At 37.8% G+C, this 24981-nt stretch overlaps 1 protein-coding gene across 8 annotated transcripts in view; it reads left to right on the top strand.

Annotated features, from left to right (window-relative positions):
• Positions 1-24981, top strand: part of LOC124720259 (zinc finger protein 543-like) — a 140657-nt gene that overhangs the window by 35369 nt on the left and 80307 nt on the right. For 7 of the 8 annotated variants that reach the window (XM_047245580.1, XM_047245581.1, XM_047245582.1 and 4 more), the window contains one exon: positions 11817-11882. In XM_047245580.1, the coding sequence (XP_047101536.1) occupies positions 11817-11882 (66 nt within the window). Of the gene's footprint in view, positions 1-11816; positions 11883-24981 lie in introns of those variants that run through there. The other variant, XR_007006098.1, reaches the window with a different exon arrangement.

Here is a 24981-nt window from a genome sequence, read left to right as displayed (position 1 = left end):
TTGTATTTTCTCATTTCATCAGTTAAATTAAATATCTCGTATGTCTTCCAGGGATTTCTGCTGTGCCTTGTCTTTTTACTCTCTCAAGGCTACCCATTCATGTTCTGTTGTGTTTCTTTCCACTGTTTCTGTCAATTGTTGCCTAATCCTTCCTTTGAATCTTGCAACATCCACTGGGTTCTTTCAACTTATCCAGGTATCATCTACTTAATTTCATACCTTTCTGAAATTTTGTCAGTTTTAATTTGCAGTTCATAACCAATTAATTATGGTAACAGTTCACATCTACCCCTGGCAATATTTCAAAGTCTCTGTCATAGTATTACTTCATCTACTTGAAGTTATCATGTGTCTCCAGATCTCTTCTGCAGGTACACCCCTGTTTCGTGATTTGCAAACCTAGTGTTAACAGTGATTAAATTATGCTGTCTGCAAAATTCTGTTAGATGACCACCTCTCTCTCATTCCTTTTTGGTTGCCCATGTTATCCTACTATATTACTTTCTCGTCCTTTTCTTTCTGTCAGATTCCAGTCCCACATTACAATTAAATTGTCATCTCCCTTAATTGTCTGAATAATTTCTTTTACCTCATCATACATTCTTTCTGTCTCTTCATCACCTTCAGAGATAGCTGGCATATAAACTTGTAATATTGTTACGAATGCTGGCTTCATGTTTGTTGTGCCTATTATAATTTGTTCATTATGCTGTTCATGGAAACTTTGCTGCATTCTTTTTTTAAATTCATTATTAGACCTATGCTTGCATTAACCTGTTTGATTTTCTTTTTATGACTGTGTATTCTGGCCAGTGGACTTCACTACTTCCCACTATATGTAATTTCAAACTGTCCCTTTTTCTTTTTTAATTCTTTAGCTTACTAATCCTATTAAGAAATCTAGCATTACGTGCTCCAACCTGTAGTATACCCATTTTATTTTTCCTAATGATGACATCCTCGTAAGTAGTTGTTACCTGGAGTTTGGAATGGGGACTACTTTACATCCAGACTATTTTACCCAAGAAGGTGCCAAAATAATTTAATAATACAGTAGAGCTGTGTATCCCTATGCCTTCAACTGTTATACCTTGATAGCATGCACATACAATGTCAGATCAGTCCCCTGCAACTGCTGAAAACATTGCTACCCCTCTTCAAGACCTGTAAGTCTGACCTCTCCATATGTCCCCTCCATTGTGGTTGCAGCTGCAGTGTGATTGTGTCATTGATTCATGCAAACCACTCTATCTCAGAAAGGTCCATGGTTCATGGAAGATCATTGGTATACATAAGAAAATGTAAGGGCCCTAAGAACGATTCTTGTGTGCCACCTCATGTAATTAGTTCATAGTTGGGTGATGTCTAATAGCCTTGTTAATTAATTCAGTATTAACCGAAATATGGTATTTTACTTGCTTTCAATTAGCTATTGTGAGGTCATCTGCACTGTAGCAATCAGTCTTATATGCGACCACTGTGAGGTACATGGCATAGAGTATGACCCATTGTCTCAGTTATTAGGGTTTCTTCCCATTCCATTTGCATATGGAGTGCAGAAATAAATGATGGTTTGAATGCCTCTGTGTGTGCAGTAATTATTCTAATGTTATCCTCACAATCCCCGTGTGAGTGATACAAAGGGGGTTGTAGTATATTCCTAGTCATCATTTGAAGCCAGTTCTTGAAAATTTATTAATAGACTTTCTCAGGATAATAACGAAAATGGTGCCAAATGACTTGCGCAAATTGCTACACGCTAGCCATGATATATTTGTTAAATGAAATGGTCCCCAATGAAACATATGATCTCATCATCAATTATGTATTGATAATATTGACGTTTTTTTTTAAGGGAGAATAATCAGTCCCTTATCCTAACTTTGGGGAGATGCCGTAATTTTCAGACATTTCTATAAATAATTTTGGAGCTTTCATATATACTACTTCTCCAGTTTTAACCAATTCTATGGAGACACCATTATCTCTAGGTGCCTTTGCCTTTTTAGCTTCACACCCAGTATTAATTCTGGGATGGCATTGTTTTCACTGTTAATGATCTGTATTTCCTAAAGATCTGTGTCACCATACAAACATTAAGTAAAAGTTGGGACACTTGTCCAGTTGCCGGCCGATGTGGCCGAGCGGTTCTAGGCGCTTCAGTCTGCAACCGTGCGGCCGCTACAGTCGCAGGTTTGAATCCTGCCTCAGGCGTGGATGTGTGTGATGTCCTTAGGTTAGTTAGATTTAAGTAGTTCTAAGTTCTACGGGACTCATGACATCAGCTGTTAATTCCCATAGCGCTCAGAGCAATTTGAACTTTTGCATTTTTGCCTCTGCTATTACTTACTGTGCCAATTGCTACCTTAACTGATGAAAGTAAATTGATGATGTTTCTGCTTTAAAGTATTATTATATTCAATTATTTCCATTGTCATAATTTCATTTCTATCTTCTCACAAACTCTGTATACTTTTGCCTAATTCTGCATTTTCTTTATTGTTCCTGTCACCTTTGCTTTTGTAGTTACCAGATTTCATTTAAGATTTCATGTTATTTTGCCTTCCATATGCCTTCTATTGTTTACAAAAGTGCTATTGTTATATAATGTGTCTTTGAATGTGTGAATTGTTGTTAGGTCTTCCGTCTGAAGACTGTTTCGATACAGCTCTCCAAGCTACTCTCTGCATAATTACAGCATCCTACATCCATTTGATTTTGCATACTGTAGCTGTCTTGTTCTTCCTCTACAATATGTGCCCATGACACTACCCTCAGCTATCAAGTGGATTATTCCTGAGCTCAGTCCCACTTCAGTTTAAATGTGACATAAGGTTATTTTCTCCCCAGTTAGATTCAATTTTCTTTTGTTAGCTATCTTGTCTACCCATCTTATTTTTATTAGGCTTCTGTGGCATCACATTTTAAAAGCTTTTATTCTCTTGTCTGAACACGTATCATCTATGTTTTACATTTGACAAATGCTCCATCCCCAGGCAAATACCTTCACAAAAATTTTAAATTTATGTTATATGTTAACAAATTTTCCTTTTGCAGAAAACCTTTTCTAATTTATTTTTTTTACTTTTTACAGCCACTTGATTTTGAATATGAAAATAAAAATTAATGGTTCAAATAACAATTTTTTTCCACAAAAGATCACAAGTTTCACTTATGGTAACCATTCTCAGACTGAGATTCTAGACCGTACAATGAGCCAATGGTAGGAGCTGTTGTGTAATACCATAAGATATATCTCACCAACATAGTGGCTCCATCTGCATGCTATATGTAATCTTGGTCTCATGGTGGTTATTACATAAACATGTGACCTTCTGTATAACAAAAACAATTTGAGCTGTTACTTTTTATTTTCATAGAAGTTCAAATGCTGTAGTTTCAGTGTTGCCAAAATTTCTCTTTACTTCAGCCATCATCAGTTATAGTAAAACCCGTCTGTCATTTTCAGTGTTTAATGTCACAATCTAATTATCTCAGTATCACCTAGTTTAATCTGACTGTAATTTATTGTCCACATTGCACAGTTGTTGACATTCATCGTAAACTTTTTGTCAAGTGACAGTCCATTCCATTACCTGATGGAATTACATTGTCACTGGAAAATGTTAAACATTTTTATTTCCTCTCCCTAGATTATAATGTTCAGTACTGTATAATAAAAATTGTAACTCCTCAAATAGTGTCACCCACTGCCACGTGCATAGTGTTCTAGCCTTGTAATTGTGAAGTCTTCAGTTTGAATATTGTAAGACACAACTTTTCTTTATTATTTTTATTTTTATTTTTCTTGTGTGCATCCTGTACATGCTGTCAACATGAACCAGGGAGTCTGTTCCATCGCTGCAGGGTTTCTGCAGAGATCATCCCTACTTTTTGCAAGTAACATTTCTGCGTACATTGAAATGTCATCCTATGTGTAGTACCTCTCACCCATGTTCTTGCTAAGATGCCTCACAAGGAACGACTTAACGGACTACCCATCTCTGATTTTCTTGCCCAGAATCAATTTCACACAGTAGTATGACACAGTTCTCAACAAAACTAAAAAAATTGGCTTTGAACATTTGAAGATGATGAAACGCAGTGAAATACAAAATATTTGAAAAACAGACCAGCCAGTAGCAAAGTGTGTAGCATGTAATTAGGGTAATTGTGAAGTCCCACTAGGATAAACTACCTTTTTGCACTGAGTAATGTATTTATTATCAAATTGGAATGTTAATCAACAAATATTGAATTACAGTTTTTAAAAAAATAAAATAACTTATTTTTATTTTCAATTAATAATCACATGAAAAGACAAGTAGAGTAGTAATAAACTAAAATTTGATACAAAATTGTAAAAGTTTTGTTGTAAAGTGAAAAATTGTGTATGTCAATAGTACTGAATTTAATGTTGTGTATATTCATTCTTAATATCTAGAAATAAAGAAAAATGTTTGTTTCTATTTGCTATTTTGCATTTTTGTACCTATCTTTGATTTGCTATGAATATTTGCATTTTCATGTGATTAGTTGCTGAAAGTATCGGCTGATATTTTTATTGGAAAAGTATTATGCAGTATTTGATAATTAACATCTCAGTTTGATAATATGTATTATTTGAGTAACAGTTAAAAAATGTGTCTAACAAGAATCAAACCACCACCTTTGTGATCACAAGTCAAGGATGCTAGGTACAAGCTGTGAATGGCTCTGTTAAAAAAATAAATAAATAAATAAATTGTTGTGCTAAACAGTCTTTGGAAAACTTTAGTGTCCTTTTTGAGTTTTATTCACAAGTACAGTGCACTGACCTTAAAATGCAATGGGAATGAAGAAACTGACATAGAACCAGTCTGTAGGGTCCCCTTGCAGACCAGACTTGAGTGCTTCTGTATCTGAACAGGGATGATAACACACCAGCAGAGACCTTGTATTAGCACTGATGTACAAAAACTTTAGGTTTAAAGTGAAGCACAACTTGGGTTCTTAGAAACAAGGGAGTCTTTCTTGGGAATAATTATTTGTTTTTTTTTACTGAGGCAAACAATTTTACACATTACAGCAACAAATATGTCAAAGGCCTTAGGGCGAAGAATATGTAATAATTTGTAACAATAAACTGCTTTCTATGAGTGTGATGTCACAACTATTTACATTAGGTTCGCTTGACCAGTTGCCAGTGGGCTCATGCCATGCGCAGTTGACTCACCCGCTTCCTGATCCTTGAAGTGTTGCTGTTAGCTGTGTCGGTAGTGGCAGCAAGCAACCAGATGCTAACGAGAAAAATTTTTCTCGCACACCATAGCTGCCAGATTTGCACATGCGCAGAGTTGTCCGAGTTGTAGTGCAGAGGAGATTAGTCTCCACGTGACATATGTTTGCATTAAGTGATTTCTCTGTTTTCTCTTGGTTTACAGCTCCCACGTCGAAAACAAACCGGATTTTGGTGGCTGGGAGCTGTCAAGTGAATTAAAATACATTCACATAATTATGAAGGGCAAAAATATATTATTAGTTTCAGTTTTCTGATTTTATTTCCATGTCATTAGCAGTCAAGCATTAATCACATTGCAGGTCAATGAAGTTATTTTTGTCAGTTTGTTAAAGAAATTTGGCTTTATTGATCTTTCCGCTGAGGGAATCAATTTATTTAAAATGAAGAGTTTCATTCTACAGTATTGGCTAGTTCCAGCTGTTCGCTGAATTTCAAGTGCATGTTTTCATCTTCTGCCCTGTATGGCATTATGTCGTATTAAAGAACCAAATACAAGATAGAACAGTACTTGTACTTCAAGAACATTAACATCCCAAAAACCACATTGAAAAGCTTAATATCAGATGGGACCTACTTCATTGTGAATCTGGAAAAAACCAATGTGCACTTCAAGCCGAATTACACATTTTAGTATGTTTTACGAAATTTTGATGTTCTTGGAGTATCCTCTGATGTGCAGTTTCTTTTATGACATAATGTAAGCTCTCTTAGTGCTTTATACATACAAACATGCAGACATCCTACACACGGCAGCTGTGCATGTGCAATAATGCCTGTTTTCTGACGCTCTCTGGCAACTGCTAAATTGAATCTATTTCTGACAGTCTTGGGGTAGTATTGCGAATGGTGGTTCAAAAAGCGTTACTTTCAAAGTAAATTTCTTTTCCAAGTTGAATTATGTTATGTGTGAGAAAGTGGGATGAATTTCTTAAATCATAAAGCGTTTAAAACTGTACACTTTGAGGACCAGCCACTTACAAGTATTTTGAGCCCAGAAGACCAGACATTTATGTCATTATCTTAAATTTACTGGCGCATTTGTGTGATGTATCTTAAAGTATAACACTCACGAAAAAGATCACTATTACATGTGAAAGCTTAGCTTCTTTTGTAGCTTATTAATCTTAGAGACCATATTATAAGTGAAAGCTTAGCTTTTCTTGTAGCTATACTATGTATATTAATGTAAACCATTAACTTTTCCTCTTTGTGTGTTTGCGCTACGTAACAGTGATCTTGCTATTGGCTGACTGTAACATGGGTTCTGTGCTCTGCATATCTGCTGTCATCGGCTGACGAGATCACGTGGCATGAGATACGACTGGCTTACAAAGGGACATCACAATCTCAATTTTCAATGCTCTGGGAACGAACGTGCTGTGTTTGGTGAAATTTGAATTTATACTTTCGTAATACGAAAATATACAGCATATATGTTGCTGCACATCAAAGGTCTTTCCAAAACTTCTCTTTTTCTTTCTTCAAAATTATTTTCAAAACTTCTCTCCCCCATTTTTTTTTTCTGGGAAGTTCTACGCCAGTGTAGAAAATGTTAACCATTCAAAGGATTGATAAGTTTTACAGTTCTGAGGGAAAAGTCTACAGAAAACCTACTGTCACTTAGCACAGGAAAAGTGTATTTTCGCCTGGGAAAAAGTATACTTATTAAACAGGATATCTGGGGGAAATCCGGTAATAATCCAGGACTTTTTTTTCCTTGTCCGCGTATACACCCTGAATATGGGATTGATAGATCTCATTATTTAAAGAATCGCACAAGTACGTAACATGTGTGTACACTGGTAGAAGTTATGAGTATGTGTGTGGCCACCATTTCCGGTATAATTTGTATCAACATTAGACAAGGTGCTCAGATCAGATCATTTAATGCGTATGTTGTTGATTTGTTAGTTGCACCAGTACATAAAAACAATAAGTGCAGGCGTTAATGAAAGTCATAGAAGCCTTTCAGAAATCTAGAGTCACCACCAGTTCCTAAAAATACAAATTTGGAAGTAATGATCACAACAACGGGTATTTTGCCCAACAAATTAAAATTCGTATAGTAAAATCTTTTCAAGACTTTGAAGTAAGAAGTAGTTTGTCTTTTATGGACTTATGTTTATTTTATTGCTTATTTATACAGAATCTAGCTTCAAACTGAGATACCTCAAAATGTCTGCTTAAAAAGTGTATATGGGAAGTGTGAAGAACTAAATTTCCAGTAGCCACAGCTGGGATATTATATGCAGTGTAAGTTCAAAGTGTGTCTGCAAGTTATTGTAACAAGCAATGGTTCCTTTTTGACAATCAGTCAAGAACTGCAGAAACTGGTGAACTCTGTATAATGGGAACACCACATACAATTTTGTATTGTTTTTCGAGATGACACCGCAAATGTTAATGTAGGATGCCATTGTTCATTATGAAAGACAAGCTGTATGTGAACACTTGCATTACAGTAATTGATATGTGATCTTTCCTGTACCTTTGAATGTGTAGATCACAAAACTGTACTAGGAAATCTATCAGGTATGGATTTACAGGCACTCCCCCTGCATGAATGCTATTGTATTTTCAGAACTGATTACAGGATTTCATCTTAGCAAATGTTGCTCTAAAGTAAGACTGTATTGGAAGTAGGAGAGCATTAAGTACAGTGTGCCACAAGTTTTGGGGCTTGGTCCATTCCTGTTCTTGACCTATAATATAATTTGACTGTGATGTATGAGCACTCTTTCAAAACTGTTGTCTTACAAAAACTCAGGTTTTGCATTTCCAAACCATTAAAAATGACTTACCAGGAACAGAAAGTATTGGCATACACTGTTGTGGGTCCATGTGTGGAGTTCCTGGGCATCTACATGGACAGTAAACTGACGTGGCACCAGCATGTGGATAAGTTAATCAAGAAGCTCATTTCTGCCTCTGTTGCATTCAGAAATCTCTCTCATTATGTTGATCTGCAGAAAGGATTGCTAGCGTATTTTGCGTACATTGTTTCAATTCAATCCTATGGCATAAACTTCCAGGATATTGAAGCTACAGCAAAAAAAGTGTTTATTCTAGAGAATCATGGAGTGAGAATATTGTGTAAAGCTGATAAATGACCACCTTGCAGAACCCCATTCATGGGCTGTACATGCCAATACATACACTCACTGGGATTATTTGTGCTTAACAACAAGAGTGAATTAAGGATGAACTCAGCAGGTCACAAATACAATACTAAAAATAGAAATAACTTCTATACAGATAATGTATCCCTCTCAGAGATTCAGACCAGAGTTTTATATTCTGGTGCAAAAATCTCTAACAAGTTGTCAGAGAGCATCAGTGAGGAAGTAGAACATTGTCAAATATTTAAACACAGAGTAAAAGAATATATCTGTAGCCAACAATTTATCAGAATACCTGGACTCATAGATGTAAAGTATGTGAAACAGTAATATTTGTGTTAGATATAGCCCATTTTTGCCACTATAAAGACAGCTGATTCTGGTCCATGTGAAGTTACGCAATGCTTTGCCAGAAGTATCAGACAAAAACAGCAGCTATGTACTATTGGAGGAGGAGCAGTAGCCTTTTTTTCAAATAGATGTTTTTTTTCCTAATATAGATGTATAAAATAAATTGGGATTAATTACCATAATTACAACTTCCAGTAGATTAGCTCTAGTTGTAACTCGTTGTTAGTGTACTTTTCAGAAGTAGGCAGCAGTGGTTGCTTCTACCTGTTCATGTATAAGTTAACTCATTACACATCCCTGGAGGCTCTCCTTCATGTTGGGATTGATTGAATAGGATGTGCAATTGAATGATTATTCAGTATGTTTTACTGCCAGAAATACCAGTTGCCAACTCTTGGTTCCATATCTCAAAGTACATAGTTTAGAATTCTCTAATATCCATATAATTTTAGCACTAAAATTGCTAAGGAAAACTGAACAATTCAGTAGAATAATGGTAGAGAAGGGAGGGTGTAGAATGTGTAATCAGTTTGCATGCAGGACCATGCAAACTGCTCAAAGCAAATACAAACAGCTGTAATTATCCTATACAGTGCTATATGTTGACAAGAATTACAGAGAATGTACAAGAAAGCTGAAAATTTTGATACATTGTATTTATAGGTGTTCTACATTATTCCCTTGGTTACTCGAGATATTCTGTATAACTCCCTTTGGTCACAGGGAAAACATCAAAGCAATAATCTGTTTCATATCATGCATTCTTTGAGGAGTCATGCTGATATGCAGTTACACATGAAGGCTTTTCTGTACCCTATATTCACATGCTATACCAGTTAACCTTACCACTTATGTAGAAAACTGCTTTATCACTAAACATGAGTTTTTCAGCAAATGTTTCTTCTTGCACGGTTTTCAACATTGCTGTAACATAATTCATGTGTTCGATATAGTCTTCCTTTTCCAGTTTCTGTGAAATTTTAATTATGTATGGTTTCATTTTCATCTTTGTTTTAAAATGCCTAACTATTGTTGCTGCTAGTTGTAGCTTCATACCAGCTCTGTATGTCAATTTGTGTGTACTGTGTTCAAACAAAAAGGTGAATTTTTTTCAACATTTTGAGTAGGTACACTTAGCAGGCTGGTACTTTTTCCTTTGCGCAAATGTCCTGTTTCCTCCTCCTTCCAACAACATCCATAAATTTTGTTTGCATTTAATTGTACCACTGATGAAATCTTCTCTGCTCTGTGATGACAGGATGATAATTGTTTAATTATGACATATTAAATGTCTTCTGAAAGAGATCTGCCACGCAAATACCACACAACATATGCTGCTTTTCTTTTAGAGATCAACTGCACACCATGCAACATGTGTGATCAGTAATATTGCTATGTATAACTGGCTCTTTATGTTTGATAAGCCTGCTAATTTTCTATCAAATCTGGAGAAGTAAAATCATGGTCTCGTGGTGATATGAAGTAATAAAATCTTTTGCACTTCCTGCTATATCAAGTGGTTAAATCCCAGTCAGAGTTTCTTGGTCTATGGAATTGCTGTAGATGCTACTATATAAATGTTCAGTTCTTGCAGGGTGCAGCAGGGCAGGTTGGTCTGTCATGATGTATTTAACAATCTGTCCACCTACCTGGATAGACTTCAAGTTGTCTGCCCTTTCACTCTGTGATGATAAATACTGGTTTAGCTGACAAAAGAAGAGTTTATGAAAATTCGTCTAAATAGCTACCGCGCAAAAGCCACGTAACCCAGTCCATGGATAGTAGCTGAAAGTTAGTTAAACTATCAAGCATTTGGGATTTAAAAAATGTCTAAATTTTAAGTTGGTTTATTGTCTTTAAAACATGGTCAATGGCTATCAAGTTTATATTTAATATCCCAACATCAGTTGTGTAGTGTTACTGTCTGTATCTGTTGCAAGTTCACACCCGAAAGCAGTCAGAAGATGTTTAGTCTGACTCGATATTTTGAACCTTCTATATAGTCGCTAACCCATGAGTACTTGCGAGTTAACACATTCAGTTGTACAGTAGGCTTTTTGTGAAGAAGTTCTCACCATAATGTCTTGTAATCTGCACAAAACATGCCATGTGGAATTTATGTACGACATGAGATGTCCACACACAAATGTCTCCTAAAATAAACCACTCACTAAGCTCAAACTTTCATAGAATACTCAATGCTGTATTCGTTTTTCATCAGCAACATGAAACGTGCATTTCTTCATTTTGGTACAAATTTGGTACAAATTTGATCGGCACGATTTAACATAAGAGTTTACCAGAAGAGAGCTCCCAAACGACTATCTCCACTCACAGATCTCAGGCACAGAGCCCTACTCAAACACTTGGGAAATACTGAATTCCTGTTAGCTAGTACATTAAGCAGCCAATCAGATCATCTTGAGCACTTATATACTTCTGTCAGCCAGCCATATAACCACAAATAATTTAGACTATAAATTTCATAATTCTGATACTAAATCAAATGTAAAGAAAACAAAATGTGATTCCTTTCCACAAAATAAATTACTAATAAGTTTAATACTGAACACCACTTCTGGCTGCCTTTTATAAAATCAAGCTCACTCAGACATATGTCACAAATTCCCCTATGGCACAACAACTTTCTCATGCGTACATTTACATAGTTTTAACAAAATATTGCATTCTCACTTTACATATGACCTCCATTCATTCTCTATCCCTCCAAAACACTCACACAACCAAAACACTATGAAATAGTAATTTTCCAAAGTACTTTTAATTACGTCATAAATCTGTAGTAATGAAACTAAATAAAATTCCAGGAAACTAGATTATTTGAATGTATCCTCGTGACTGTAGTTTCAGTAGATACTATAGACGAATTCATTACAGTCACTAACTCAGTTTGACAATGCCAACATGGTTATTGTGCGTTTTACATAATATTTTTGTATCTCCAAATTCATAGAGTGTGTTTTCTTACCAATAGTGAAGTAATTATGATAAATTTGATTTTCACACATTTTATTTGATTTATTTGAATTTCAAATTTGTTGTAGGTTGGCACTTTTGAGGAGATTTCCATCCCCGATTGGAATGTGCATATTAAGCAGGAGGTGGATGAGGTATGTTGTTTGTAAATATTTACCCCTCTGATATTTTTTTCCATGCTTTTTTGCCATAGTTGTTCACTAAGTATTTAGTAAGGAATACTTTCTCAAAGTTTTGTAGACTTGTATTGTTATATTTGATTTCTAAGATCAGATAAAAAATAAAAATGTGTTAAAATTGTATTCTCTTAGAACTAACCTATAAATAGTAATAGTCATTATAATAATAAATTTCTTGGGTATTATAAATTTGGTGTGACCGTAGCAAATAATTTTGTTATAGGTATTGTGTTGTGGAGTAGGGTTAACATACCAGTACCTCATATATAGGATTAAGAATTGACATTTTCTGAAAGAAGGGAGCACTTAACATAGTAGGTGAATATAGGGTTTATGTTTATGCCCAGTGTAATATTAGTGAGTTGAGGATCAACAGTGGATTAAGATGAGGTTGTGATATATCTCCTACTTTGTTTGAGACACGTTGACGTAGCACTTAAAAGCTGTAAGATGAAAGTATGGATCTGTAATTATGAAACAGGATTGTGTGTACAGTTACAAAGCAAAATTAAGCCACAAAAGCTAATGGATTGTGAGACAAAATAGCCAGCTAGTACTTACGTCCAGTAAAGTACTGTCAATAGACGCACTTAAAAGTGACACACTTGTTAGCTTTTAGAACTAAGTTTTCCTTCCTTGGAAGGAGGGTAAGATAGGTTGGGAATGTTAACACTCTCTGTACCAGGCCTATTTTATGCACCCGTCCCTAGAAACCGGGCAATTTTACCAATATTAAAAAAATTACTGCATCAAATCTACTGTTTGGATTGTGGCAAATTTGGTACCATCTTGAAGCTGCACATTTCTACTTTAATTCTGAGTGAAAGAAACTACTTTACAATGCACAGCTTTAAGGTACAGTTATAGAAATCACTTAGATGTTTTAAGAATTTAGAAAAAGTCATACGAATAAGGGAATACAATTGTGATTTATTTTTAACCAAAATTGTGGCACTACATTACATGTTTCTGATAGTATACAGTATTACATATAAATTTCACACAGAATCATATTGTTTTTTAGTGTGGAAAATTTTAAAGCAAGGTTCCAGGCAGAGTGCAACGCCACACTGTTCACATTCGTATCGTGTCTCTTTGCGAGAAGCCTTGCCACTCTGTTTCTTGCTCCTGGAACTGCACACGTGACACACACGAGCAGCATACTTCTTAGTAGTTGCAGGTATGTGCTGCAAAAAATGTCTCTTTGTTAGCCGACCTACAGTTCCTTCATTTCTTGGAATGAATTCAAGTGTGTCGTCTTCAACAAGCTGAACTGCAAGCACTGTTATAAAGTCTGTTATTGTAATTTTCTTCCTGTGCACTGCATTGTACAGCCAAAATGCATTTGATACTCCCATAAGCAGCAAATGGAAATATAATTTTCGCCACCATTTCACAGTTCTGTGCTGGAACGGATTGTACTGCAGGCGTTGGTCTCCAATATCCACTCCAATTTTATTGAGGTTGTAATCAAGTACCTGAAGTGGTTTCAATACTACAGACCCATTTCTCTTAGTATGCGTACCAAATGTTGCTTGATGCCTTGTAGACAATGTATACACATCTCTCTTATCTTTCCACTTCATTGCCAATACATTATCTTTACGCCGAAAAGACATTTCGCCCTTTTTCAGCGTAGCAGATACTAAATCTTTAGGCAATCCTTTCCTGGATTTGTTCACAGTACCAACAGCTCCAGTGCCTTTCTCTGCCAGTTGCTGAAATAGCTCTGGACTGGAATAAAATCGATCTAAATACACAGTGTGGCCTTTGTTCAGCAAGCTGCTGTCAGACAACAATCGCAAAATAACCGCAGACGAAGAATTGTCAACAATATGCTTACCAGCATAAACTTCAAAATTTACAACATAGCCACTACTGGCTTCAGCAACAGCATATACTTTCAGTCCATACTTATGAGGCTTATTTTGCATGTAAACACGGAAACTCACACGACCTCGAAATGGGCAAATTCCTTCATCAATTGTCACTTTTTCTGAGGGACGATATGCCTGGATACATCGCTCCTTCAAATTATTATAATATGGCAAAACTTTGTAAAGTGGATGAAATCCATCTTCGCCTGGTTTTTTCTGATTTGAATTGTCAACAAGATGCAAGCATGACAGTATCTGAGTGAAACGCAAACGGCTCATGACATGGGGACAAAAGTTACAACTAAGAACAGGATTAGTGCTCCAATGGTCCGCAATTTTGGGCTTTTTCGAAACACACATGTGGAAAATAATACCCAAGAAACGCCTCATCTCACTTATAGTCACTGGCTTCCACGAACTCAAAACTGAATGGGGCTTCAGATTATTTCCTCTTCTTTTCTTCTGTATTGTCTGTGATGCATACAAATTTGTCTGTCTCTTGAGTTCATTTACGTCACTGTCAGTAAGGAACACTTTACTGCAATCCAGTACAGAACTCGACTCATCAATATCCACTAGTATCTGCCTGGGTGTCGTGTTGACAGGCAGAGGTCGGTAGGTGTCAACTGCAGTCCACTCACTGTCTTTCGGATACGGCACAGCTGCTGGATTTGAAGCAACACCTTCAACATCATTCTCGTCTTCATCTGAAGACAAACTGTCATCAATCTCGTCTTCTAAAAAGAATATCACATTATGTGTAACTACATACATCGTTTACACATGTTCAACAGATATGTGCGTACTGCACAATTACGTGGAAAATTCGGAAATACGTACCTTCAAACACACCATTGCATTCAGAATCGTCTGAATCACTCTCTACATTATCCAGAGTGTCGCTATGATTGATCAAATCCGCAATTTCTGCGTCTGATAAACCGCGCCGAAACATGATGACAAACAACTGAATGATATACAGACTGAGAACGCAAAGATAAGTTTTAACATGAATTACAGCGCTGCCGTGACATCTATGGACGCATTTTGTTAATAAACATCTGAAAAACGTATAGCGCTGGCCAAACCCGTAGAAATAACGTTGCAGTGTTTTGAATGAAATTAAATGTAGCGGCCCGTAAATTTTACGGGCTTGGTGATTTTCGCGCGATCCCAGGCCCGTAAATTTTACGGGCTTGGCGCTTAGAGTGTTAAAAAGTAAGGGCAGGTCACTAAGATCTGTTGTCAATTTTACTTTCATATTTGTCTGAATCTTGTATGCTGGGTGCTCTGCTGTTTATATGTATTTGATAAAGAACATCTTATTATACACAATGAGCTGCATTTCAGAAACATTTATCTGCCATGCCAGTACTTGGGCATGTAGCATATCATCAGTGGCATCTAATAAACAAACAAATGTAAGCATACCTAAATCCATAACACTAGAATGCTGTTTATACAGTAGACTAGAAGAATAAAATTACTTATATACTGTGCACATCATTCTGAAATGAAATGCCAGTCAAATGTAAAATCTTTATGATGATTAAAAATGACATTCATTTAGAAAACAGAACACCATGAATATTTATAATTCTGTGCATAACCAAGCTTATGTGAGAACTGTAGTGTCTATTATCTCATGGTTAAAAAAAACTGAGCAATACACATTGCACCATGTACAAGGGACAGTGAAATGAAATCAAGACACATGGAAAAATGTAAGAAAATGTTTATTTCAAAAATAATCATAACTGTTAAAACAGATCTGACAAGAGACAAAACAGTCAGTGTCTTCCCTATGGTACCATTATTATTCCTAGGTGTGGACCTCTTCATCTCAAGCAGTACAACATGTTGAGAAGTTGGTTTTGACTACAATGCAAAAGTTTTTCTGGGAAGCCCTTATACTTCTCCATACAGTCCCAATCTTTGTCCATGTGATTTCCCTATTTTTGGTGCCCTGAAGAAAGACATTCACCACCATCGATTTGCTTCGGATGAACAGTGGCATGGCTGGTTATGACCATGGTTCCATAGCCAACCACAAACATTTTTCTGTGAAAGCAATGGCTGTCTTGTCTCACGTTGGGAATATCAAGTGTAGTAGGAAAGACATTGCTACTTACCATAAAAAAGACATGTTAAGTTCCACACAGGCACAATTGAAAGATAATTACAAAAATTGTTTAGCCACAGTGTTCATCAGTAAAAGAGAGACAAACGCCATTCATACACACCAGCTAGCATACAGCGCGTGCACATATAACCACCAACTCCAGTGTCTCATGCTGGAATGTCATCACAACCAAAATTCTATAAACTGTTTGCTTGTGGATGATGTCACACCATCAGATGATCATTAAATTATGGGAGAAATCTGAAAACCTGTATCAGTATGATAAGTGGACTGTGTCCGTTGCCTGCAGTGCAACATCTGTTAGAACTTGTCGTGTGATGTGCTTGATAAATTTTGTGATTGCAGATTTACCAAGAGCAATAGAACCCACATGAATATCTGTTCATCACCCACCTGTTGTTCATCACCCACCTGTTGATTGGCTTTGTTGTTTAAAGTGTGCTCGGGAATCACTATTGGAATTTTCCATTCAGCAAAGTTGAATTTAAATACATTTTTGATGATTAGAATGTTCTTTATAAATTATTGTGTAGAAGTGACTCCATAGAATTTGCAGTCTGCATGTGTATGCATGTGGATGGAGGGGGGGGGGGGGGGGGAGCAGGTATGCATGGGGTGTGTGTGTCAGGTATAGTGTGTCTTTCATGAATAGATGTGTAAAAGACTTATAATGCGAGACTTGATCCTTGGTATAAATCATTTGTATGTAATGGAAACACACACACACACACACACACACACACACACACACACACACACACACACGGCAGTTGCACTGGGGCTTGACTCTGCAGATACATGTGGCCGTACCGAGGGGGGGGGGGGGGCAGAAGCAAGAGGGATGAAGAGAGATGTAGAGAAGGGGAAATGACTGTAGATGCATTAGTGGAATACAAAGCATGTGTAGCGCTGGAGTGGGAGCAGGTAAGAGGATAGGTAGGGAGAGGACAGGGACTAATGAAGGTAGAGGCCAGAGGGAGGGTTACAACACATCCTTTGTTCCAGTAACCACACTGGCCTCAATCTTTGCTAGTCTGTATCCTCGCCCTAGCTATCCCTTTCCCTGCTCCCACTCCACCACCATTACACGTACATCCTATTCCACCAATGCACCCACAGTCTTTTCCTCTACTCTGCAGCTCCCCTTTCCCCCCTTCCTTGCCCCCAACACAGCCTGAAGACTCTGCACCTAGCAGCTCATTCTATCCCCATGACATCCCTGCAGACTGCCACAAGCAGCACATCATCACCTGCAACCCTATCCTGCTACACCTCCCACTCCCTGCCCCATGCCCCCATGCCACATCCTTACCCTTACTGCCAGACCCATCCCAGATTGCTACACGTCAGATGCAGGTACAGTTTGCAATCGGGTCCCAGCCACTGGAGACAGTGGCCATGCGCGCGTGCGTGTGTGTGTGTGTGTGTGTGTGTGTGTGTGTGTGTGTGTGTGTGTGTGTGTGTGTGTGTGTGTGTGAGTGTGTGTGTGTGTGTGTGTGTGTGTGTGTTCTATTTTGGAAGAAGGATTGGTTAGATGAAAGCTTAAATATTTAGTCATTTCATTACACCTGCCTGAAACTCAACACCTCCTCTGTGTGGTGTGTAGCACTATCTTTTTCGTGTTGTTGTTACTCCATCCTGGGCATTCTCGCGTTTCATAATCAGTATTGTTCTTTCTTGTCAACATCATAAGGAGAGTACAAATATAGTCTCCTTATGATGTCGACAAGAAAGAACAATACTGATTATGAAACACGAGAATGCCCAGGATGGAGTAACAACAACAAAAAAAGGATAGTGCTACACACCACACAGAGGAGGTGTTGAGTTTCAGGCAGGTTTAATGAAATGACTAAATATTTAAGCTTTCATCTAACCAATCCTTCTTCCAAAATAGAACACACACACACACACACACACACACACACACACACACACACACACACACACACACACACACACACACGCATGGCCACTGTCTCCAGTAGCTGGGACCCGACTGCAGACTGTACCTGCATCTGACATGTAGTTATGACTATATTTGTACTCATAACTTGATTTTTTCTGCTCTAAACCACATACTATACCATTGTTTTGAGTTCACTACCAACTCCATTAACACTGCCTTTTTCATAAAATTGCCACCGTGTTAAATATGATAATATTATACAAAATGTTATCGCTTTAACAGCACAAGGCTTTTTCCTAATTCAAGAAACAAAAAAAGTACAACCTAATAAATATCAAACATTACTTAAGATATAAATAGTTCGAATTTATCTCTTGTATGAAAGGTGTTCTTGAGTTTTAAGGGTATTTACTTGAAGTTCATAAAATCTAGGTAATAATTAATCTCTTTTAAGAGTATTTTCAGACTACTTTTGTAACCTGTGACAGAATGGTATGAACTTATAAAGATGAAATCGACAGTTGGAAGTTTTAAGTAGGTGATTATTGGCATGTGATATGATTTTCCCTAGTGTTTCATGCTTTTAAAACATACTTGCATTGAAAATGTTATTACTATTTTTAAAAAATATAGACTTCTACAATTTACTGTGATGGAATGTGACAGTAAAACATACATGTTTTGATTGCATTAAAAAGATATGTTTACATTAAAGCACAACAGTTTAATTCTGCATATTAGCAATATATGTACTAAAGAATTTATAAGAACACAAATACAGACAATTAAATTCAACATAACTTAGAAACTTGCCATCTCTAATTCAAGAACTTATTTTGTTATTGGTATGTACAAATAAATTACAATTTTCTCTTGTACATTTCAGTTCTACTGCAACAAATTTACCTACTATAATCAAGGACTTAACCATTTAACTGCTCTGGACATGTTAATGTTCGTGCCTTTGTACCTGTCCCTGTATGCTCTGAACATGTTTATGCGTGCGTAAACACATTCAGAGCGCACAGGGACAGGTACATAGGCGCGCGAGTTAACACGTCCAGAGCAGTTAAAGGGTTAAAAACATTTTTTGTAAGCTTGGTCCTTTGGTAGAATGAGCCATGCAGCAAGCTCACAATGATCCTATTTAATGTGAACCAGAGTCTGCACAAATAACATTAAAACATGGATAATTGAAAATAAATATGCGCTTTGGTCCAAAAAGCTAAACGATGGGCATGTTTCTTCAGTACACTCATGGTTCATCAGCGTTGTAAGGTTGTTCTGGGAGACAAGTTTCTTGTATAATTTAACTGAAGAATTTATTGCAAAAAGCATCAGCTGCATCTCTGGTGGAACTTAAATTTCTCATTGTGAACGGAATGACAGTACTCATTTATTAAAAGGATAGGGGGATATTCTTCACAGAGAGGAGACATTGAGTCACAGACAGGCCCAACAAAAAACTGTTGAGCTTTTGGCCAAGAGACCTCTTTCTGCAGTCTGGTCTCAGTGGCCAGAGACAGTGCTTATGTGTATGAGAGTTGTGTTTTTGGATGAATGTGTGTGTGTGTTTTCTACTGTAGAAGAAGACATTTTGGCTATAAGCTCAGATGTGTAGCACTTTCTGTTGCACCTGTCTGTGACTCAATATCTCCTCTGTACAGTGAGTAACAATCTATCCTTTTCATAATATTGTCATATTCCATAGAAATGTTTTAACTGAGTCTGTCATAATGTCAAAGGATTACATTTTTCATATTGCATTCAGAATTTCATAGACTCCTGGTTTCTCTAGTGACATTTTGTCTGTAGCAGGGTCAGGATGTTCTGAGTGGTATTCACATCATAGCATGTCACAAAGGCATTGCAGGATGGTAGACATTGCAGCAGGTGTAAAGAACGAGCTCCTCAGCTACCAGGAACAACGGAAATAATAACATGGTTAATTTATCAGAATTTATACAGCCATAGTAGTCAGTCCTCCTGTGGTGTGCATTGACTCTGGGTCGCAGTGCATGCTTGGATCAGCATGAATCAGAAGGGGATGGCCACCAGCCAGAAGCCACTGGACCAGGCAGGCAGCTGTAAAAACAGTAAAGACTGTGTGCCTTGGAGGTGTGGAACTGAGTTAGACATGTTGATGCCAAGCACACATGACACTCTGGTGTAGGTCAGTCATGCCATTACACACAGTCAGCAGCTTGCAGTGGACTTAGTGGATGAGGCACTCAAGTTTGAACTGCAAACCAAGGACACCTGGAAGACAGACTGAGGTTAGTTGATGTCAACCAGCAGCAGTTCCGCAGCAGGGAAGCACCAGTTCAGCTGCTGGCAGCATCAGAACTAGATGTGGCACATTGGTTCATGGCTAGTGGAGGCAATGTCTAGCTTAGGTGAGACGAGATGATCCACTTCAGATTGACAGTTGGAGTGAAGTACTTTATGATGTAGGCTACGGTCAGTGACAGATATTGGGAGACCAGGGAGGGTAGTACGTGTGGTCATTTGACGTGACCCTGTTATGACAGAATGACACTTTTGGTCACATAGACCATGGAGGCAGTGCAGTGCCAGGCTCCAGTATGGTGTAATCCAGGTCACTACTGTGGCTGCTCAGATCCCATACTATGCAGGATCGACTATTTTCCAGCCTTGGCAGCAAGGTCCCTTGTAGAGTAACCAAGCTTGCTTTCATGCTGGAACAAGGCTTTTGTTATAACATTTCTGCTTCAACAGCAGCCACAAGTTGTGGCGCTAGGATGTCTTCTGGGCATCCTGGCACTCCTGTTCCTTCTAAGAATAATTTTACTTCAGTCATCCCTGAGGTGGTCTGGATTACTTGGGGCTGGATTATACTCTACCACTCAATTATTAGAATCTCCATAATGCTACACCAATCATAATGTTGCCCTACAGACAATTATTTACAACAAAATGTATCATCTCAGGTGTACAACAAAACAAAAGAGATCCTCAGTCCACTACAAACAAGAAAAATTAAGAACATTAAAATCAAAAAAACATGATAACTTTGTTCAAGTGTTTCCAAATACTGAATAAATTATTCATCAGTTAGTAACGAATTCCATAATCTGCACTCTCTTGTACACATAATCATAGGCATTTCCAGATGGCGCCCAGAAATCTTCTTAAGTGCAAAAAGTGTGTAAATCTGTAACTAAACATCACATAATTTGCCTAAAGACACTAAATAATGTGCTACCTTAGTTCCCCTAGAGCACTGCTGCACAGGATAAGGTCACTCAGAGCAACAAAGAGTAAAAAGCAATCCAAACGTGGGTTATGGAAATGATCATCCAAGGAAAATCGTACTCCTACGGTTAACCAAAAAATGAACACAAAAAGAGAATGCACACATTAACTTCTTAAGCAAAATTCACATACTCAAGAAACAAAAACATAATTAAGCAAAATGCTTCATAAAGAATGCACTCAATAGTTCTCTTCTGCTTCTTGGCCTAAGCTTACCATCTAAAAATAATACCTACAATTACATTCCTCACACGGTGAATGAAACTCTGCTCCTGTCATGTGTTGTTTCCTCATAAATGCAACAAACCCCCACATTACTGTGACTGCATGACAAATTTATCCAAGTTGACTACATATACGATATCCTCAAAATAACTTTCCCCATGGTACATGGTACATCACACCAGAAATAAACCCAAAAAACTTAAGTCCAAATACACCACTGTTGTCTCGATATTGATGTGTATGATATTGTGCACGAAGCATGCATTGCTGCAAGTGTGGCAATGAGTCTGTTGTGCCTTTAGAAAAATCCAACATGTATGACCATTTAACACGATGACAATAGCAGTTTGACATTCACTGGTGAGGTCTTCTCAATAAGGACCTTTATTCCATGTAATGAATTTCATTTTTCCTTTTTGGCATATCTGGGCATCACAGCATTACCCAATAATCCATGTGACACTGTGTAGCATATAATTCTGCTGCACCAGTCTCCTGATGTTCAAGGGCATTGGCATTGGCATTTTGCACTGGTTTCCATATTTCTCTCTGAATATTTTTTTACAAAATTACACATTGGGGCACCATTTTTCCCCACCTTTAGTCTGCTTACTTCAAATAGTGATGGCATTTTTCAGCCATATGCCACTTGTTGTGGCAATAGGCTTATACATTCTTGAGTTTTAGAATTACAAGCCACTGCGTTGTACGGCAATTATTTGTGCCAGTCATTGTGATGCCTATTCACAAAGTGCCTTATCATTTTCCCTATCATTCGGTGAGCCTGATCTCAACTTGCAAATATGTCACAAATGGCATAAGTGCTTCATAGATTCCAATATAGATTTGGTGACCTGATCTGTATCTGTAAAACATTCACCAGTCTTGGATCTGTTTACACTCCATCCTGAATAATTACAGGTTTCAATAAATTTACCTCTTGTAGCACAAAATGGCACTTCTCATTGCTAAGAATAAGATGTGATAAATGTAATCTGTTGAAAACCTCCCCCATCCTTTTTACACGTAAATGTTAATATTGTACAGATACACCGTATACTGTGTCAGCTTTAATCCCCACAAAACTCTTAGTAATGAATGTTGAATCATGGTGGGAACATTCTTCAAAGTAGCTACTGGCAGCGACGCCAAGGACAAATGCAGTTTTTATGTTGTCCTCTAATGCTTGACTATTCACATGCCAAACCTTCCCATATGCCTTATGCTTTACCTAAAATCTCATTCTTGGTGTCTGTCCCACATGTCTTACATTGTGGCTGATGTCAGTCCTTTTGTATGTGGTATGAACGACCCATACAGTAACATTTAACATCAGTGGAAAAAACACTTCTGCTATAACAGACTCAAGTTAGTGGATTTTAATTCCTCCAAAGTTGTTGCTACGTATATTGCTCTAGTAGTGTCTCTTAAAAATTCTGTGCATACTTTTCTTGAGCATCAGCTGTCAAAGCCTGCAAAATAGCTTGTAACACCCTCTGTTCTGCAGAAGAACTCTACTTGTGTCGTTATTGTCTGTTATCTCAAAGATATTAACATTTAGTTTTTGTATCCTACCCAGGAAATCCTTTACAGACTCGCTCTGTTTCTGTGATACCTCATTTAACTGATTGCGATAGTATCTACAGCTGTTCTGCCTTGTGTATCATTGTATTAGATGTTTTCTCAGTTCATCAAGTGATTGAACATTTCTCAGGAGCTCATGGTACATAAGATTCACAACCTCCATCTGATGTAATTTGGCCATTTGCAGCAAACCAGCTTTGCAGCTGTCAGCAGTTATCTAGAAACACTAAGACTACTTCTCCTGTTTTTCCTGAAAGAGAAGCAACTAGGTGGTTGAATGAATGACAGGAACAGCTAAACTAGACAAGTTTCTGTCTTCTGATTGATCTGATAATGTTTGAACTGCTTTCTGAACAGTAACCGACCATGCATTAGGCACATAAAGACATCATAAAGCCCTTATATGACACACAAGAATGACTAGGAAAAATACAATGAGATTAAGACACTTGATTCTGTCACTATTGTTGTAACACAGCTTGCTTCTTCTAGCTAAGTACTTGCTCATGTTTAGTGCTCTATACCTATCAACACAAACTTGTGATTGTGATTGAGCCATGCCCTCTGTTCATAATAAGTTAGTTTTCCCATAGTACTGGACACAAATGAGCAAATGTTCCTCTCTAAATGCACTCCAAACACCTCACACCATTGAGTTTAATGTCATGAACTGCACTTGAAGACCAGAATTAAAGATGTGTGCCATTGCACAATATTTGAAGGAAGTGAGTTTTTCATGAAGCACAGAACTGTGCTGCTGATGTTGATTGGTGGCCTAAAACACTAACCCATGTCACTGGTCATTTCTGACAGCAGTTGTAGTGGGGTCAGGATAGATCCAAATGTTATGTATCATGTAGCAGGTCTTGATTATCGTGCAGGATGGTAGACGGGGCAGCAGGTATGAAGAACCAGTTCCTCAGCTGTCATGGAATCATACAGGCAGTGGAAATAACAACCTGCCATTATGAATTTTTCACTCTGCAGCAGGGTGTGTGCTGATATGAATCTTCCTGGCAGATTAAAACTGTGTACTGAACCAGAAGTTCGACTCAGGACCTTTGTCTTTCTCAGGCAAGTGCTATACAGACTAAGCTACCAAAATATGACTCATGACCCATCTTCACAGCTTTACTTCTGCCAGTACCTCATCTCCTGCCTACCTAATTTCACAGAAGTTCTCCTTTGAATGCAGGACTAGTATTTCTGGAAGAAAGGATGTTGCAAAGACACAGCTTAGCCACATGCCGTGGGATGAATTTTTCACTCTACAGTGGAGTGTGCACTGATGTGAAATCCGGGTCTCCACAGTGTCCTTTCCTCAAGAAGTGCTTATCCAGCAAGTTTTGCAGAAGAACTTCCATGATGTTTGGAAAATGGGAGATGAGGAACTGGTGGAAGTAAAGTTGTGAGGACAGGTTGTGAGTCGTGTTGGAGTAGCTCTGTCAGCAGAGCTCTTTCCTGTGAAAGGAAAAGGTCCTGATTTCGAGTCTCTGTCCTGTGCACAATTTTAGTCTGCCAGGAAGTTTCAGTAAAAAACACAATTTGTTTTGCAGATTTCATACAGGCCTATTAGTCAGCAACCTAGTAGTGCACATGGACCCTGGATTGCAGTGCTTGCTTAGCTCAGCACATGGCAGCAGGAGATGGCCACCAACCTGGAGATGTCAGGCCATACAGTTAGCTGCAGGAAACTGTCAGCATGGTTTGGAGACAAGGGGCTGCATCAGACCTGCTGATGCCAAGCACACAGTAGCATCAAGCTCCAATCTAGGCTGGTCACACTGTGAGGTGCAAAGGCGACTACCAGCCAATTGCTTAAGTGGATGCAGTGCAGAAGGCACTCAGGTCTGAACTTTGAACTGAGGACCCACAGAAGGTGTTTTGGAATCAGTTGTTGTCAGCAAAAAAAAAAAAAAAAAAAAAAATAGGTGCCAACTGGGAGGCACCATTTTAGCTCCCAGTAGCATCAGGATTAGATACACCTCATAGATCTGTAGGTATTGGAGGCTGCATCTAGCTCTACTTGAGACAAGACGA

Source organism: Schistocerca piceifrons, chromosome 11 (assembly GCF_021461385.2).
Source record: "Schistocerca piceifrons isolate TAMUIC-IGC-003096 chromosome 11, iqSchPice1.1, whole genome shotgun sequence".
NCBI classification, from domain to species: Eukaryota; Metazoa; Arthropoda; class Insecta; order Orthoptera; family Acrididae; genus Schistocerca; species Schistocerca piceifrons.
Note: the sequence above shows the minus strand (reverse complement) of the source record. Positions and strands in the feature narration are given on the sequence as shown.